This window comes from Grus americana, chromosome 24, assembly GCF_028858705.1.
Source record: "Grus americana isolate bGruAme1 chromosome 24, bGruAme1.mat, whole genome shotgun sequence".
Lineage (NCBI taxonomy): Eukaryota > Metazoa > Chordata > Aves > Gruiformes > Gruidae > Grus > Grus americana.
Genome location: NC_072875.1, coordinates 2,603,912 through 2,620,981, shown reverse-complemented (window position 1 = coordinate 2,620,981; position 17,070 = coordinate 2,603,912). Strand labels below are relative to the sequence as shown.

Genomic DNA, 17,070 nt, shown 5'->3' with positions numbered 1-17,070 from the left:
TGTGTTATATGTGCTGTTACTGAGCTGCCTCTTCAGAAGCAGGCACTCTAACTATAAGCTAGAAAACAGGTTTCAAATGGTTTTGCTGTGATGTTTTTGATGACGAAAACCACGTTTTTGAATCCAATTGTAACATTGCTGTTGCTAGAAGGGCTGTATTATATGGGCTTCGGGGAAAGAGATGGCTTGAAGCATTGTGCTCCAGTGCATGGTCACTGGGGGTGAAAGAGAAGTCACAAATGGTGGCATTGTCTCTGACTTACAGCGACAATGAGATAGGGGACAACCCTTAGAGTCATCTTTCAGCTACACAACTGTGGAAAACATAGTGCTTTATCGTCATTGATGAAAGCTGACACTAAAGTGTGAGGTGGTAAAATTTTCAAAACTTGCATGTTTCCCTTATAAAAGTTGCACTCTAATATTACGCTGTAATACTAGCATGCAAGTACTGTTTTATATGTCTAGGTTTGTTTTTTACCACTGGAACTATAAGCTGTTTCTTTCTGCTGTCTTCCTTTAGTGTGTGAAAAGAGACAAGAATGGTGTTGCAGGGTGGAAGAAGGATGCGCCAACTGGGGAAGGGGAAAGGGGAGGCTGGCACCCAGGGGATATTTGTTTTCTCCAGTGCACCACACATTGACCAGGAATCACACAACCCCAGACAAGGTACATACTCTTGCTGGCACGGTGAGGGATGGGTACGGCCACGCTCTTGCCCCGCTCGCTGTCCTGGGGTTTGGGAGGGGAGGCTGTGAAGCGACAGATGCCAGGCTCTGACGGGGTGCTCATGGAGGTCATGCTGTCTGCATTGTCGGTGGTGCCGGTGGTCATCTGGTCTGAGGAGCTGTCAGAGATGAAGCACTCTGTGATCTCAAACTTGGCATGTTGCAGCTGCTCCTCCAGCTTTGCGTGCTCGTAGGCACGTGCCAACTCCTCGTAGGTAGATGAGGCGCTCTCCGTCGATACCATGCTGTTCCGCCCCTTGTCTGTGAAGGAGAGGACGCACCACGTTTTCCCCAGCCTGGGACTGCCATTTTCCACACCGTTGTCATTTGTGGAAATGGCCAGGCTCTCCCCCCGGGATACACGCAGCCATCTGTCCCCAGAGCTGGACCCGGCCCCTGCTGCCACCGCAGAGCTTGTGGGGGGCACAGGGAGAGGACAGCAGAGCCCCACGTCTGCCAGGCAGGGCAGAGCCCTGCGCACACGCTCCCCACCCCGCGCCAGGGCAGCCCTGTGCCCGTGCTCCATAGGTTAACCGGGTGCTCGACAGCTCCGAGCGGAAGCAGGGGCACGGGGCAGGGGCCGCCACCACCCGCTGCTGCATGGAGACTGTGAGACCCGGCACGAGAGCCAAGGGCCCGTTCCAATTGATGACACTGGGGTACAGGGGTGTTTTGGCAGCAAGCCCAAAGATTACTAACAAAGCAGCAGCTCCCTGCCACCGACAGCCCCCAGGCTGCTCCAGCGCTGTCCCCCCAGCACACCTGTGTCCTGAGAGAGGCTGGCGCTGTAGCTGTCGCTCTCGGTGACGGTGATGCCATGCTGGGAGCCCACTGTCCTCCAGTCGGAGGTGAGGGTGCGCGCAGGGGTGGACGCCTGGCACTTGGTGAGGGTCCACTGGCTGGAGTAGCGGTTGCGGGTGCTGTGCGCAGACTTCACGCTCTTCCTCGACACGGGGTCTAAGGCACAACAGCGGCAGAGTCACAGTGGGTCACTCCGAGACAGCCAGGGCGCTGTCCCAGCTCCCAGGAGCGCTCTCCCCTCCTCCTGCCTGACCAACAGCTGCTTTTAGGCACAGGCAGTGCTGGGGGACAGGGCCTGCGCCCCAGCACCCTCTGGAAGGGGATGTGCAGGGACCAGCTGCAGTGTTTTGTGCCGGTGTCTGCAAGCACCTTGCGCCGCTCCCAGCAACCCCCCTGCACATAACCACAGCCGCTTACTGGTGCCAGGGCGGATGTCCGACATGTCGATGAGGGGCCCCGTGTTCTGGATCAGAGCGGGGTGATGCAGCGAGACGCCCGTGCAAAAGCTCTGGGGGTTTACCGCCTGACTGAACTCTGTGTCGGTCACCGGGATCGTGGCTTTGTCATCCCCTGCGGGAAGAAAGCTGGAGCTCAGACCTCTTTCTCTAGCCAGGCTTTTGCGGTAGGCACCTGCTAGCCCACGCCCAGCACGCCCCCATGGGATCCCCTGCTGCAGGGCACCCCACCGGCGCCCTGGGGCACACGGGGACAGGCGGTTTGCGCGGCTGTTCTCCAGCCAGGGCAGCAGGGCGAAGGCAGAGCCCGGCCGAGGAGGCCGCTGCGGGTGATGCCAGCCACGCCAGGGGAGCAGGACAGGAAGGGGACAGCCTGGGGACACCGCTGCAGGGAGCGCGTGGTGCTTACCCAGCTGTTTGATGCCTTCCTTGTCCTCGATGAGCAGCTGGACCCGAGGGATGTCTATGTGCAGCCGGGGGCCCTGGGGGGGGCCCTTCACCGGTGTGTCAAAGCTGCGGTTATTCTTGCTGCGAGGTAAGAGGGGCTCAGACCGGGTGAGTACTGGCAAGAGCCCCGGCAGCTCAAGCCTAGCAGGGGCGACGGCTCACCGCCGGCCAGCCCACCGTGCCAGGGCACACCTGCCTCGCCCCTCTGGCGGGCAGGAGCAGTAGGCTGCTGTGCTGCAGAGACCTGACACAACCCTCGTGGGTCTGAGGCCAGGAAGGTCTGAACCCAGACTTAAAAACATGCAGGACCTCCCCTGCCACCCCACATTCCCCGGCTTCCCTACCCACTGCCACCGGCTCCAGGACCCACCTGATCAGCATTTCAGCCAGACTTTTGGCATCTGTGCGAGAGACACAAAAGACAAGGAGGAAGGTGGGTTGTTGTGTTGTGGTGGTGTTGTTGCTTGGTTTTGGTTTTTTTTAAAAACAACAAAACGAGATGCTGGTTCAGGAAAGCAGAGCTCTGCAGTCTGGTCCCACACACCGTACCTCTGAGCCCCATCTCACCTCGCAGCCGCTTCAGCCGCTTCTCCTTCCTCTTCTTGCGGATGATGAAGAGCAGGGCTACTCCCAGCGTGGCCAGGATCACAGGGCAGGCAATGGTGAAGAGCTTCTTCACATCGTCGCCTTCCCCTTGGGCAGATTTGATAGGGGGGATGGTGCCTAGGGCAGAGCACGGGCAGGTGGGCCATCAGCACTCCTGGAAGCCACCCCCGTGCCCCCCCCCATCGCCTCAGTAGCACAGCCCCCACCCAACCCCCCCACTCACTGCCATCGTAGTCCAGCGTAGCAAACTGCGTGGTCTCATTGCCGCAGCCAGCGCTGTTGCAGGCTTTCATGCGGAGCTCGTACCACGTGGCCTCGCGCAGCTCCGTCAGGAAGACCTCGCCGGAGCTGTTGGTGCGGAGGCTCTGCCAGACCCAGTTGCCCTTGGGCCGGTATTCCAGGACGATGGCGGTGATGGGGCAGCCCCCGCTGCTCCAGCCCTGCAGGTTCAGCCTGGCGTGCGTGGAGTTGATGTGAGTGAAGAGGTGCTGGTCCTTGCTGAAGGAGGGCTCTGCAGGAAAGGAGCCATCAGGAGGGCTGCTGCCACTCAGAGGGGACTGCAGCACCCCGCAGTGGGGCAGGGATGCTGTGGGGTACGCTCACCTCGGCCGTGGGTCTTGGCCTCGATGATCTCGCTGATGCGGCCAGCCCCCACGCTGTTCTTGGCGGCCAGCTTCACCTTGTACCAGGTGCCGCACTTGAGGCTCTCCAGCTTGAAGGAGCGCTCGGAGGAGCTGATGAACACGTCCTTCCACTCCTCGCTGTTGTCCACCGAGTACTGGAGCACAAAGCCTGTGTGTGGGAGCAAGGACAGGGCAGTCACCTCCAGGCACATGGGCTGCGGGGGGGGGGGGGGGGGGGGGGGGGGGGGGGGGGTTGGGGGGGGTGGGAGGCACTTGGCATCCGGGCAGGGAGGGAGAGAAGGGGTTAGCGCTGGCACGCGGAGCCCGCAGGGCATCCTGCGCCCTCCTCGGGGCTGTCCCATGGCCAAGCCCATTGCAGCCTTGCAGTGCCAGGGCACCCAGTACACACCGATTCCTGCCCAACTGCACACGCGTGAAGGCTGGCATTAACACATCAGTCACGGGGGAGCAGAGGGCTCTGGTTTACGGTTCCCTCTAAACTGTTAGCTGGCCCGCCTGACCTCAGTTAGGGCCCCTCGCAGGGCCCAGCTCATCCGCCCGCTCTGCCCACCACATGGGCAGGAGCCCTGGCGGCAAGAGGCATGCGGACAGACACCCCCAGCAGCTAGTCACCTCCCGGGTGCTCTGCCAGAGCGCCCCCCCCCCCCCCCCGCCACCGCTCCCCTGTCCGCGCATCGCCTGCCTCCAGCACCAATGGCACGGCCCCACCACTTGGTTTCGCACGGGAGTGCAAAACGTGATTGAGTGGTGTGAGGCTATAAAGGGAATGCCAGAATTACTCTTAACTAGTTCCCTTGGGAGGCTGCTAGGAAGTTGCTTCTGTCATCGAACACCACCTCCTCTCCCATGAGTATTTAGGAAGCACACCGTGTCCTAGATGAACAAACCTGTTACACTGCCGTCAGCTAGGCGCCTGAAGCCAGCTCACCAGGAAAGAGCCTGGCGAGCTTTGGGCGAGGCGGATGCGCCACCGAGTGCATCGGTGCCCCCGGGGCATCAGAGATGTGCTGCCCCAACTGTTCTGACCTTTTTGGTTCCACAAAAATCCTAAACCTTCATGGTGCATTTTTGCCAATTCTATCCATAAGTAGCCAAATCTCAAAAGTGGGCTCTTGGCTTCTCTAAGACAAAAGGCCGAAAGCGTGCGGCTTGTGACACACGTGAGCAGAACGAGGCGCTTGCAGGACGGCTCCGGGTGCGGATGCTGTCCAGGTACCGGGGCGGCAATGCCAAAGGACCCAAGCAAAGGCTCAGCTCCAGCTCGGGCAGAGCAGCGCCCAGGGAAGAGAGAGAGAGAGAGACGCTTCTCGTGCCTATCTGGCGCCAGGGCTTCCTGCTGGCCAGGGGATGGGGGTATCGGGACTTCCTGGGGTGGCTCTGCCCGCGGGCACATGCTTTCCTGGCCCCGTCAAGGCCAGCCCTGGCACCCCCGCACCGCCCACGGTGGCAGGCACCAGGGTGCCAGGCACCGGTTATTTATTTATTTTGAACATGCAGCATGCTTTTAATATTTCTAATCCAATTATAACCAAATTTATCAACAGAGTCCGCTGGAGTGAAAGGCTGCTGGCTGGGGAGATTTCCTTGTAATTACTTACAATTAATTAAAAGCATGAAAGCGAGGTCTCCTTCCTCGCTCCCCCCTCCGTGTGCAGCTGTTTCAACGTATAATTCGCGAGATGAATCAGAGCAGAAAGGAGGCTCGGGAAAGCAGGGATGCTCCTGGAGCCCTCCTGCAGCCCCCAGCCTGCCAGGGATGGGAAACTCTGGTGTGAGGCTGACCTGGACCTGGCAGGATTTGTCCCACATCCCCCAATGCCAGGAGACACAGAGCAGGCACTAGGGCTGCTCCTGGCCCCCGGCATCTGAGCAATTAATGACACGCTCTTCGTTAGCTACTTCCATTGCTGCATCTCATCTGAAACACCTTCCGAGCCCCCTCATTAGGTTGACGCTTCTGAGCTGCTAGGAGGGCTGCAGGTCCTTACTCCCCAGCATTTCTGAGGCACAAAAGCACGTGCGCGGCGTGCAGGGGCGTGCCTGAAAAGACGCGCGACGAGCCTCCTACCCCTGCACCCCCACGAGTCGGGCTTCCCTACACGGCTCTGGGATGCCCACAGCAGCCGTACCTCGGATGGAGCTGCCCCCGTTGTCCCCAGGAATCCAGGCCAGCGTGATAGACGATGCCGAGGTCTTGGAGACGGTCAGGCGGGGCTGGTCCGGAGGCACTAGGGAGGAGGGAAAAGCCCCTGAGCACCCCTGCTCCCGCTCCACCAGCAACCACACGGCTTTCCGACAGCAAGAAGAGCTCTCATCCAGGTTCGCTGCCCTGGAGCAAACAGAGGCAGTGCTTCCAGGCCAACCCCGCCAGCGCCCCGCACCTTGCACCAGCAGGTTGATGATGATGGTGTCAAAGCCCCAGGTGTTGGTGGCGGTGCAGGTGTAGTAGCCAGAATCCTCTGCTTTCACCGAGCGCAGCACCAGCGTGCCGTTGGCCTGGATCAGGCGATGACCGTCCACCGTCACAGGGATGGCCGAGTCCTCGCTACCGGGACAGGAGAGGGCACGTCAGCCATGCGCGACGCAGCAAGGGTAGAGGCGGCTGGTGCTGGCAGCACCCTCAGTACCTGTCCTTGGTCCACTTGATGGCGGGGACCGGCTCCCCAACTGAGTTGCACGGCAGCCTCACATCCTTCATCCACGGGGTGGTGACAGTGCCTCCAAAGGAGATGATCTTGGCGGGGGCTGGGGGCAAGGAGGAGGTCAGTCTGGTGGGCAGGCCCCGGCACATAATGACACCCCCTGTGCTGTCCCTCCTCTGCCCTGGGCACGAGTCACCCCAGCTATCCCCTGCTCCAGGCTGCTCCGGAGCAGCCAAAGCAACCAAAGGGGCAGGGGACAGCAGAGCCGGCGTGCACGTCCCGCCGCGAGCCGGCGGCCCCCACCGTACCTTTCCCAGCAGGCTCGATGGTGACTTTCTCGCTGATGTTGCCACGGCCGGCAGAGGTGACGGCGGCCACCCACAGCGTGTACTGCTGCCCGCGGTTCAGGTGGGCGATGCGGTAGAAGAGCTGGTCAGGGCTGGTTTCATACTCGCTGGGGGCCTGCAGAGGTGAGCAGGAGAAGGTACAGCCTCCGTTGTACCCCCATCGCCCACAGCCCGGGCACCCCAGCGGCGGGAGCAACACCACCAGCCCGGGCGAAACAGAGGCCAGAGCAGCACCTGAGCTGTTGGCAAGGAAAAGCCACCTCTGGGCCAGCTGCCTGCACCCGGGCATCATCCCCACCGCCATCCCCAGCATCCCCGACCCACAGCGTCCCTACCGTCCCCCCGCCAGCAGGCTCGTGCCTGCGCTCCCATCCCTGGTCAGTTTGGCCAAGGAGGTCTGTGGGTCCTGGCTGCCCCACCTGGACCGGTCCTGGGGGAGCTCCCTTTGCTCTCCAAGGGCCCACGGCCACCCTGGCAGCCACTTCCTTGAGGGGCTAGGGGTTTTCCCCTGAGCAGCAACTCAGCTCCGCCTGGCGTTTCTCAATGCCAGTGTACGCCGGCTGGTGTCGTAATTTCTCCGGGGAGCCCAGGCCAGAGCCCAAGGAACAGATGGCTGCGACGGCAGGATTTGTTCCCAGGAAAGGACGCTTCCCCAGCTGCCTGCCGAGCTGCAGCGGGGGCCCGGGCACGAAGGCAAGCCCCGTCCAAGCTGCCAAAAGCCCTCTGCGGTCACGGTGAGCGGCCAGGGGTTCCCCAAAACCTCACACCGTCAGCTGCGGACGATGCGGGAGGCAAGCCCGAGTCACTGTCCCCAACCCCGCGGGGTTGGGTCCTCTGGAGAGGTCTGGCTGGCGGCGAGGCTGCGCAGGAGCGCCGGGGTCAGTCTCCGACTCATTGGGGCCAAAGCCACCCTGCCCGGCACCTTGCCGCCCTGCCAGGGCTGCCCCGCCATGCCGGCACTGGAGAGGGGACGGGAGCTCGACAATCCCTGTGGCACGCGCTGGATGGGGTATTTACACGTGCAAACACGCGATGGTGCGCGGGTATCTCCACAGTCACCGCCTTCAAACGCGCGCCCTTGTGGGGCCCACAGATGTAAACGCACCCCGCAAGCAGACACCATATTCATATAGGTGTAGTCTACATAATTTTTTTTACCCAAATGACAGTTTTGACAACATGCCAGGAAAACAATATCGGATCCCAGCGGTTTCACCAGTTGCTTTGATGAAAAGATTATGTTGCCCTGGAAACCAGAGGCTCAGATAGTGAAATGAGTTTGAGAGGGAGCTTTTGATAAGCACTAGTCTGCAGACCTCCCATCAGCCTCTCCCTCGCGACAGAAATCAAACCTGGTGCCATCTCTCCATTTTCTTTTCGGTCAGCTGCTAGCATCTTTTCCCTTCCTCCGGCATCTCCCCTGCTCAGCGCTCGCTCCAGATTGGGGACAGACAGACAGTGGGACTACGGCCTGATGTAGAGCGCCCACAGCTGCTATTGCAAGTCTGCAGCACATGGATCTGGCCCAAGGGATCTTTGCTGCTGCCGCTGCCTGGCATCCGCCCTCGCTCCCTCTCCTGCTCGGCCAGCTCGGCATTTCTGCAGCCCAGCCCTGGTCCCCGTCCCGTACCGGCTGCCCCGAGCCGGGGCTGGAGCAGAAGATCGTGTACTTCCGGATGATGCCGTTGGGCTTGGCCGGTGGCAGCCAGGACACCACCACGCTGCTGGCAGAAGACGGGACAGCCTTGATGCCGGCTGGGGGACCTGGAACTGAAGGAGGGAGAGGGTGGCAGAGCCGGTGCCAGGACGTCTCCGAGGTCTCTGCCCGGCCCGGCGAGGCGGCAGCACCCCCGCTGCGGGGCTGGCATCCCGACCGCACGCTGGGAAGGAGCCGCTATAGCGTTTCCACGTCAGCATCATCAGGCAGGCGCAAGCGGGGATGGGGCTGCAGGCAAGCGGTCACCCCGCCGTCACCCCACTGCCTGCGGGACAGCTCGTCACGGGTGGCTCCGGTCCCCTGCTGAGTCAGAGGCAGGAGAGTTAATTGCAGCCCAGGCTCTGCTTTAGAAACCGTGATTGATTGGCTTTTACCGGCTGTCTCCTTAGTCCCCTTCATCTGCCGGAGTGGCACAGCCTTACCCTGCCCAGCTGTGCCCAGCTGTGCCTCCCAGCAGCTGGCGCTTCCCAGGACAGGCGGGCAGCAACGCCGGCCCACGGGCCCAGGAAACGCTCCGCTACTGAGTTAATGCCATTACAGTAGGGCAAGCAGGGGGGTAAATATTTAAATATCCGCGCCTAGGGAAAAGAGAGAAAAACAAGGGAAATGCCCTGCCCATGGCTGTACACGGGGGTTTTCTCCACGCCCCCCCAGCCGCTCCAGCCCTTCCCTCGCCGCTGCAGCGACACGACGTGCCGTGGCACCAGCAAGCGCTGCTGTCCCCCGGTGTCAGCTGGCTACGGCACGCTGCGACCCTAAATGCTGGCAGCGAGACCCGAGCGGGCTGAGGGGGCTGCGCAGCCACCTGCCTTTGTTCATGGCTAAGGGCTCCTACTCAACGCTCGATCCCCTTACCCTGGCTGATAAACTGCGGCAGCGCATGTCAATTGGAAGTAAGGGGAGAGCATGCCCGCACGCGCTCCCTCCCCCGGGCAGCGCCACTTACTGTCCTCCTTGGTCTGGATGTAGAGCACGCTGCTGCGGACGCCGTCACCGGCCTGGGTGTACGCCAGCACCTGCACGCTGTAGTTGGTGAACTTCTCCATGCCCCGCAGCTCCACTCGCTCCCGCGTGGTCGTGATGTTCTGCATCTCGCCCCACTCTGCGGGGAGGCAGGGCCCATCAGGCCCGCGCCGCCACCCGGCCGCGTCCCCTGCGTCGCCCGCTCTCCACGAGCGCTCACCTCCGTCCATGTAGAGGGACCAGAAGATGACCCGGTATCCCTTGAGCACCCCGTTGAGGGTGCTGCGGGGGGGCTCCGACCAGGAGATCACGGCCACGTCCGACGTGATGGAGATGGCCCGCACGTTCTCGGGGGGCTGGCTGGGAACTGAGGAGAGGATGGGTGGGGGGACGATGATCAGGAGGAGGAGGACGGACAGGCAGCAGATGCACGGCCGATGGGCTCACGTCCCCCGGGTCAGCCGCTCTGACTGCACCTGCGTGGACCCTGCCGTGCCGCAGCCCTCTCTCCCCCCGCTGCTCGAGGCCCTAGAGCCAGTCCTGCCCAGCGTCCGGGGCACCAGGGCCGGGCGAACCCGGCGCTCTGCCTCCCAGGCGCGGTTTTGTTCCTCCCGGACCACCGAGGCGGGAGCGACCCCCATGTTCACAGGGGCGGGGAGGCCGCCAGGACACGCTGCGCTTCCCGGCAAAGGGAGAGCGGGAGAGCTGGCTGGATGTGAGGTAATTAGATCCCATTGCCCCATAAGAGGTAACTAATTTTTATGAGCTTTTAAATGATAATACATCACCGTAACAATCCTCTTTGGTGCAAAAATAAAAGCACCTTGTAATTAGGGCCAAAGTAATATGAAACAATAATCATTTTCAGAGTACAATAAACTAATACAGATAGTCCGTTTGAACACAATGAAGGTAATATAATTATGGAAAAGACACTATTGCTAAAACAGGGGTCCTTGAATACCCCAGGAGGAGTGCTAATGTAGCCAGGAAACGAGCACGGCTTGACAGGCTAACGAGAGCCTCAATTAAGTATGAAAAACCGCTGAGCAAACACACCGTGAAACTTTTTTCTTGCTGTTTTTTTTTAAATGACCGAGGCCACCAGCAATCTCTCCCGGATGGAAACCCCCCTGGCGCTCCAGCGACACGTAAATCCGCCTTGATGTCCTTCTACTCGCGCCAGAAACCCAGTGCCATCGCTGCCCGGCATCCTCGTGCTCACAACTCCTGCCCAGGGCAGCTGCGAGTGCACGCGCACGTGTGCGTGGCTGAGTGCCCAACGCTGCCGGTGGGCGGCAACCACCCCGAGACCTGCTCCGGACAGCGCTGGGGGTCCCCGAGGCGGGAGCGCCCCGGCGGGGGCCGGGACAGCCTTACCGTCCTCCAGCGTGGTGGCGTTGATCTCGCTGGACGACGGCCCCGTCCCCGCGCGGTTGAACGCCTGCACCACCACCCCGTACTGCGCGAACTTCTTCAGGTTGTCCAGCGTGTAGACCTCGCTGTCTCCCGTGGCTTTCATCTCCACAATGCTGTACTGCCCGTTGCTGCCGGGGCTGTTCTCCCGGTACCCTATCTGGTAGCCACGGATCACCCCGTTCTGCAGCTCCTTCTTCGGGGCCTGAGGAACAGGGGGTGCAAGACAGAGCGGTGTCACGCAGGGCTACGCTGCCCGGGAGGCTCGCAGGGCTCCCTTGCCACGACCACCTCTCCCCAGCATCTTTTATCCTCCCCACAGCAGCGTGGCAGAATAATGATAAAAAAGGGCCACCGAGTCCTCGGAGGCCGCCGGGCTCAGCCAGTGCCATTCCCCGACTGAGGCAGCTCAGCGAGAGGTGGGAAAATCCCCAAGTCTGACAGCCTTAAAAATGCGCAAGGCCCGGTTCGGATCAATCTTAATGCTTCAGAGAAATATGGTTAAGAAATCAATAGGGTTGATTGCAAATTTATGTTACAAAGCCAGGGTGATCCATCTCGCTGCAATATTCTTAAAACAAAGTGACTTATCTTTCAAGTGAATCTTCTTTTCCATTAATCTGTTTTTCAGCGCTTGAGGGGAGGGGGGAGAAGCTGGAATCCTAACTTTATTGACTTACCGGTTCATTCCAAAGTCCTAACTTTATAATCGATTTTAGTTTTCATTACGCACCTTCAGAAAAATAAATCCGATTCTAAGTTTTATTGATCTTCGCTCAAACGCTGTGCAACCCAGCATCTCAGTTTTTACATATTTATCCTCGCTCTCCCCATGGCCCCCCATGGCCATCCTAAGAGATAATGCGCTTGGTATAAAACACGATTACTAAGGACCCTGTGCGATGCGGCCGAGCCGCACGCCCAGCCTTCAGCTTTTCATATTGCCCGGGACATTCCTCCTGGCCCTCGTACCGCTGAGAAAACGCCGGGTCCCAGGGCAAGCTGCCGCCGCAGAGGCTCGGGCCGGCGTTTGGCATCGCCCGAGCACCCCTGGCCAGGGAAAGCCCCCGCGCCGCCCTGCCCCCGCTCACCTTCCAGGTGACCTGGATGCTCTGGGACGTCATCGGCTGCAAGGTAACATCCATCGGAGGCCCGTCGGGAGCTGCGGAGAAACAGACCCAAAAGAGCGCGTTGAGATGCATCCGGGAAAGGACCTCCTCGCCAGGAAAATACTCGGCTTCGAGACAGCTCTCCCGCAGCCGGCTTCGCCCAAGGCTACAGCCCCGGCACTGCCCGTGGCCGCCCCTGCCCGCCAGCCCCAGCGCGCATGCCGTGAGCCGGGAGTGGCACCTGCTTCCTCCGTGCTGATGGTGAGCTCCTTGCTCGGCTCGCTGCGCCCGATCTTGTTGAAGGAGTACATGCGGATGCTGTACACGGAGGCCGGGTGGAGGTCCACGATGTTCGCCTGGTTGATGGTCGGGGAGATGTTGCGCGTAGACTGCTTAAAATCCCAGGAATCTGGAAAAGCAGAGGAGCGAGACGGGAGGAGGGTCAGCCCCCGAATCCTGCGGTACCACAGGGGCCGTGCTCGGGCAGGTGAAGTCCCCAGGCGCCTCCGGCTTTTGTCCCCGGCCCCCACGGAAAGATGCTGCTTTCCCCCCTCCTCGCTGTCGTGCCGTCTGCGTTTGGCTTTTTTGCAAACACGGTCTCTTTTAATATTCCCTTTCAAATGCTCACATCCAACACGAATTAACATACTTCATTAACACTGCTCCCTCCTTTCTTCATCAAAGGAACCGGGATGCGGAATATTCCCTTGGAGGCGCCGGCGGGGCGGCCCGCACCTGCCCGCGCAGCCCAGCCCCGGGACGCGGCGGCCATGGCGCTGCCCCCAGCCTCACCACTCGCCAGGGGCTGTGGCGGCATGGGGAGGGCAGGTCAGATATCACCTACCGGACTTGTTCTTGTACTCGATATCGAACCCGGTGATGATGCTGTTGCCGTCAAACCGCTGCGTCCATCGCAAATTCATACTCCGGGCTTTCACCTCACGGATCTCCAGCTCCGGCGGGTCCGGGGGCTCTTGGGGAGACACGGGCAGGTTAGGGACAATGGGGAGAGAAGCCCCCAGGAGCAGGGGTAACTTCACGGCGAGGCTTTGCACCCCGGGGCTCACGTGTGGGGGAACGAGTACCTTGGACGGTGAGCTGGATCAAGCCTCTGTCCTCGCCGTAAGAGTTGATGGCGTGACAGGAGAAGAAGACCGAGTCCCCGCGATCGGCTGGTTTCAGCTGTGAACATTTCCGGGAGAGAAGAGGAGCCAGTTGAGACAGAGGTCCCCCGAGCACCACGCCCCCGCCTTCCCCCGGTATCGCTGGCTGCTCCCACCGGCAGCCCCGGCGGGAGCTGTGCCTGCGGAGACACGTCACCCTCCTAAACCCCAGTCCCCCGGCTCAGATCTGCGCTGAAAACTTCTTGGAGACATCCCTGGTGCTGCAAAACTTACCTTCCCACCCAGAGCCCATTGTACAGGCAGCGGAGATTTAGCGCAAAATCCAGGGGCTTGTCACAGCAAGCAGACGGTGGCTGGTTTTTCATTGATGTGATTACAACGGGAAGCCCGGCTCCCCACGCCAGCCCAGGGCAGCGCTAACTCTTACGCTGGTTGTAAAAGTCCACGCGTTGGCCAGGTGCTTCGCCCGGCCGCACCGCAGCGTGCTGGGGCCAGGGGAGATGCAGCCAGCGCACGGTGCTGCGGGGCGGAGACGCAATCCCTCCGGCGGGTTTTCTGACGTCCCTCCCCGCCGGACGCGACTGTGCCGCCCTGGGAGCCCAGCCCCAGCGCCAGCCTCCGCAGCACCCGCCGGGGACCACCGACACCCTCCCGAGGCACCTCTGGCGCTGCCTGGCCCCCTCCATCACCCCGGCAAGACCCCCGGCAGCCTGGGCGGGTGCAAGACTCACCTTAAGGGTGGAGATGACCTCATCGCCGTTGTCCTTGGTGGTGATGGCGTAGCGCATGTTGCGGTCGGGATCGATGACGGTGTCGCCCTTCTCCCAGCGGATGATGATGGGCCGCTCGCCCCGGGCGGTGCAGTTCAGCTCCTTGGTCTGCCCCTTGATGGCGATCGTGGTGTTGGGGTGGGAGGTGATCATGGCCGGGACTGCGGGGAGACAGGGGTCACCCGTGCACCCGGGGGATGGCTCGCTGCCACCTGCGGCTGCCCGGCCCCCGCACAGCCCGCAGCCCCCGCCAGGGAGGCGGCGGATGCGGGTCTCACTGAGAGGCCACGCAGCCCGAAGCGGAATCGTCTCGCTGCATTATACAGCTCAGGATCATAAAATAATGAAGCAGATAAATTTTATAATGCATAGCATTACACCGGGGTAGACAATAAAACGTGAAAGACAAATAACCGAGCGCACGCTATAATGAAGAGAAAGCCTCCAGTCTGAGACGTGCGGGTATGAATTATTGACTAAGGTTTTACACTCCCGAGGATGAGAGGAAGAATGTTTTCCATCACAGATTTGCATAATTCACTCGTATAAACCTGGGCAGAATATAGAGTGCGATTTCACATCAGCAAGGCCGCCTTTGCATTGCAGATAGCAGAGGGGGGTTTTTTTCCTTTTTTTTTTTTTTTTTCTTCCATAGCCACCCCAACATGCAAACGAGGACGGCGCGGAGGCCCCACGCTGCAGCGGCCGCCCGACCGGGCTGCAGCACCCAGCGCGGGCACATCCCGGCGCTGCCCAAGCAGCGGCTGCAGCTCGGTCGGGGATGGCCCTCGGGACGGCGCGGCGAGTCTCGCTCGCTACTGGCGAGCACCCGCAGCCCCGGCACGAAGCTGCCACCTCCCATCCGGGCGCTTGGGCCGCTGGCCTGGCAGCGGCACTGCCACGGAGGAGGACCGGCACGCCGGCCGGCACCAGGCTCAGCCTCCTCCGGCCCGTCCCCGAGCGCTGCGGCAGCCTCTGCCGAAGCGCTTCTCCTTGCTGCGAGGGATCGCTGTAACGAGCCGTGTCCGGGCTCCTTCCCCCGCAGCCTCGCCGCTCCGAGAGCCGAGTCCTCGTGCTGCCCCGGTGCCGTGCGGTGAGCCGGCCGCGGCGTGCACCGTGCAGAAGAAATGCGCTGGGGGGGGGGCTAGTGCAGCCTGGGTAAGCAGAAAAAAATGTAATGCATAAACAAACAGCACTGCTGAGTCCCGCAGTAATATATGATAATGACAATCCGCAAAGGCAACACACACTGTTATAATGGGACACAAGAGGCTCTAATGAGCTACGACTTCTCGGCTTTCTGTGGCAATGTAATTCAATTAACAGCTAAGGAAACCTTTCCTCCTGAGCTGCCGGTATTTGCGGGGTGCAGGGCAGGCGCCCACGCGGCTGGGACAGAGCAGTGCCCGGCCCGGCACCTGCTGGCAATCCTGCCCCGACGGCCGCCCGCGAGCCGGCACGGGGACGGCGAAGAGCAGGGATGGTGGGGCGGCGCTCGGGCCCGTGGCGCATCGCTGCCGGACATGCGGTCCGGGGCGTGGGAAACCAAGAGCTACAAGATACAGAGCAAGACGCCTGCTAGCTCTGCCCTGTCCCGTCCCCAGCTCCGTGCCCGTCTTCCCCCGGCCCCGACGCCTCTGCCTGCCTGCAGCCCGACGCCAGGGCTGCGCCGGGGAGAGGGGCAGGCGTGGGAAGGGCCGGCTGAGCCCCGGCCTCCCGTGCCCTGCCGGGGAAAAGGCAGAGCGCAGGGACGGCCGTGGGCTCTTGCACCTACCCCGGACCCGACCGCCGCCGCAGCCCCGAGCGTGCGCTGCGCAGCACAAGGGCACGCGCAGCCAGGGTTGGGGCTCGGCACCCGGTTTTGGCACTACGGTGGGACCTGGCTGGGCTCCTGCCTGCCGTCCCTGGCTCCTGCCAGGAGAAGGCCACTGAGGGGCCACCCTGCAGAGTCTGGCAGGCGGGGGCACCGGGGGCTGCTTCCCCGCACTCAGCCTTCATTTAGCCCAGGCTGGAGGCCGGCGCGGCACAGAGGGTGTGCGTGGCCGCAGGGGCCAGAGGGGCAGGGCAGCTGCGGAGGCATCGGCCCCTTCCTGGCGAGCGACAGCCCCAGGAGAGGAGCTCTGTTTCAGGCTCTGCTTCACTGAAATGCACTTATTGATGTTTGATTAAAAGCAGCTCCTTCGATGTAAACATATCAACTTCTCTCAATTGCCGGGGTCCCGAGAGAGCAGCAAGCAGCCCAGAGCAGGGGAAGCAGCAAAACAAACCAAAAGAAAACCCCAACCAGCCGCGCAGACAGCACAGACTGCAGCGCAGAGGCAGCACCGTTTGCATGCCAGTACCCGACGCCCGCCCTGGAGCGGTCTGGCCGCTTGCAGAGGGACAGCATCGCTCGGGACTGGCCGCAGGACCCTCCGAGGGCTGCCGGGGGCCGCCCCTGGCCGGCGCACGGCCCCCTCCCCGGGTGCAGGGACATCAGTAACGCCGGTTCCTGCCTGCCAGAGCATCAGCCAGAGCCCTGGGTCAGCACTCCTGTGCAGACCGGCTTCCCTGGAGGAGAGCTCGCCTCCGATGCTTTCCGCACTCGCCCTCCCTGCGCTCCCGCCCGCTCAGCCGCCGCTGCCGCGCTCCCCCTGCGCCCACGGGCCTTGTTAACAAGGCCTCGACAAGAGGCTCGTCCCGCTCGCTGGGCAGAGATAAGACCGGCTACAAAGGGAGATGTCAGCAGCCAGCGCGCTCTGCCGCCCTGCGCTGGGCTGGGGCGCGAGCCGCTTCGCGGCCCGCTGGTGACAACTGAATGAGAATGGTGACAAGGGTGACAAGGGCTGTGCCCGCCTCCCTCGCCCCCCTCTTTCTTGTTTGGAGCCGGCTCTGTCATGTTAATTTGATTGCACCCATTTCAGCTTCCTTTCTACGCTGATTAGCTGAGTTTCACCTGAAGCATGAGATTAATTCAAATTGCATGGAAGCAATCAGTTATGCTCTTGCCGTACGGTAGCGAACTTCCAAACGCGTCTGTCCCCGTGCCCGCGACGCGCAGGCAGCTGCCCCTCCGCCAGCCCCGCGGCGAGGCCCTGCCCGGCCGGACCCAGGGCCCCCCCTCACCCCGGCATCGCGGCACGGGGGAGGACCGAGCGGAGGAGCCCCCTCTCCAGCGAGCGCTGCCCATCACGCCGGCAGCCCCGGCACAGCCCGCAGGGACCCCCCCGAGGACGTGACCCTCTCCATCCCTCACGTTTTGCTCTCGACAACCAGGGAGGTGCGCAGCCATGTGCTAAATGGCATTTATCACGCGCCGGTG

General features: G+C 61.7%; 1 protein-coding gene across 6 annotated transcripts in view; it reads right to left on the bottom strand.

Moving 5' to 3' along the window:
* The window catches only part of DSCAML1 (DS cell adhesion molecule like 1), a 118,024-nt gene that overhangs the window by 1,798 nt on the left and 99,156 nt on the right, over positions 1-17,070 (bottom strand). For all 6 annotated transcript variants that reach the window (XM_054802977.1, XM_054802978.1, XM_054802976.1 and 3 more), the window contains 21 exons: positions 13,731-13,930; positions 12,961-13,057; positions 12,720-12,848; positions 12,117-12,284; positions 11,858-11,928; positions 10,731-10,971; positions 9,571-9,717; positions 9,334-9,489; positions 8,301-8,440; positions 6,632-6,785; positions 6,309-6,426; positions 6,063-6,226; positions 5,811-5,909; positions 3,641-3,829; positions 3,261-3,548; positions 2,999-3,154; positions 2,802-2,832; positions 2,394-2,512; positions 1,947-2,099; positions 1,491-1,685; positions 678-989 (listed from right to left, as the gene is read on the bottom strand). In XM_054802977.1, coding sequence (XP_054658952.1) covers positions 678-989; positions 1,491-1,685; positions 1,947-2,099; positions 2,394-2,512; positions 2,802-2,832; positions 2,999-3,154; positions 3,261-3,548; positions 3,641-3,829; positions 5,811-5,909; positions 6,063-6,226; positions 6,309-6,426; positions 6,632-6,785; positions 8,301-8,440; positions 9,334-9,489; positions 9,571-9,717; positions 10,731-10,971; positions 11,858-11,928; positions 12,117-12,284; positions 12,720-12,848; positions 12,961-13,057; positions 13,731-13,930 — 3,327 coding nt within the window. The remainder of the gene's footprint in view (positions 1-677; positions 990-1,490; positions 1,686-1,946; positions 2,100-2,393; positions 2,513-2,801; positions 2,833-2,998; positions 3,155-3,260; positions 3,549-3,640; positions 3,830-5,810; positions 5,910-6,062; positions 6,227-6,308; positions 6,427-6,631; positions 6,786-8,300; positions 8,441-9,333; positions 9,490-9,570; positions 9,718-10,730; positions 10,972-11,857; positions 11,929-12,116; positions 12,285-12,719; positions 12,849-12,960; positions 13,058-13,730; positions 13,931-17,070) is intronic.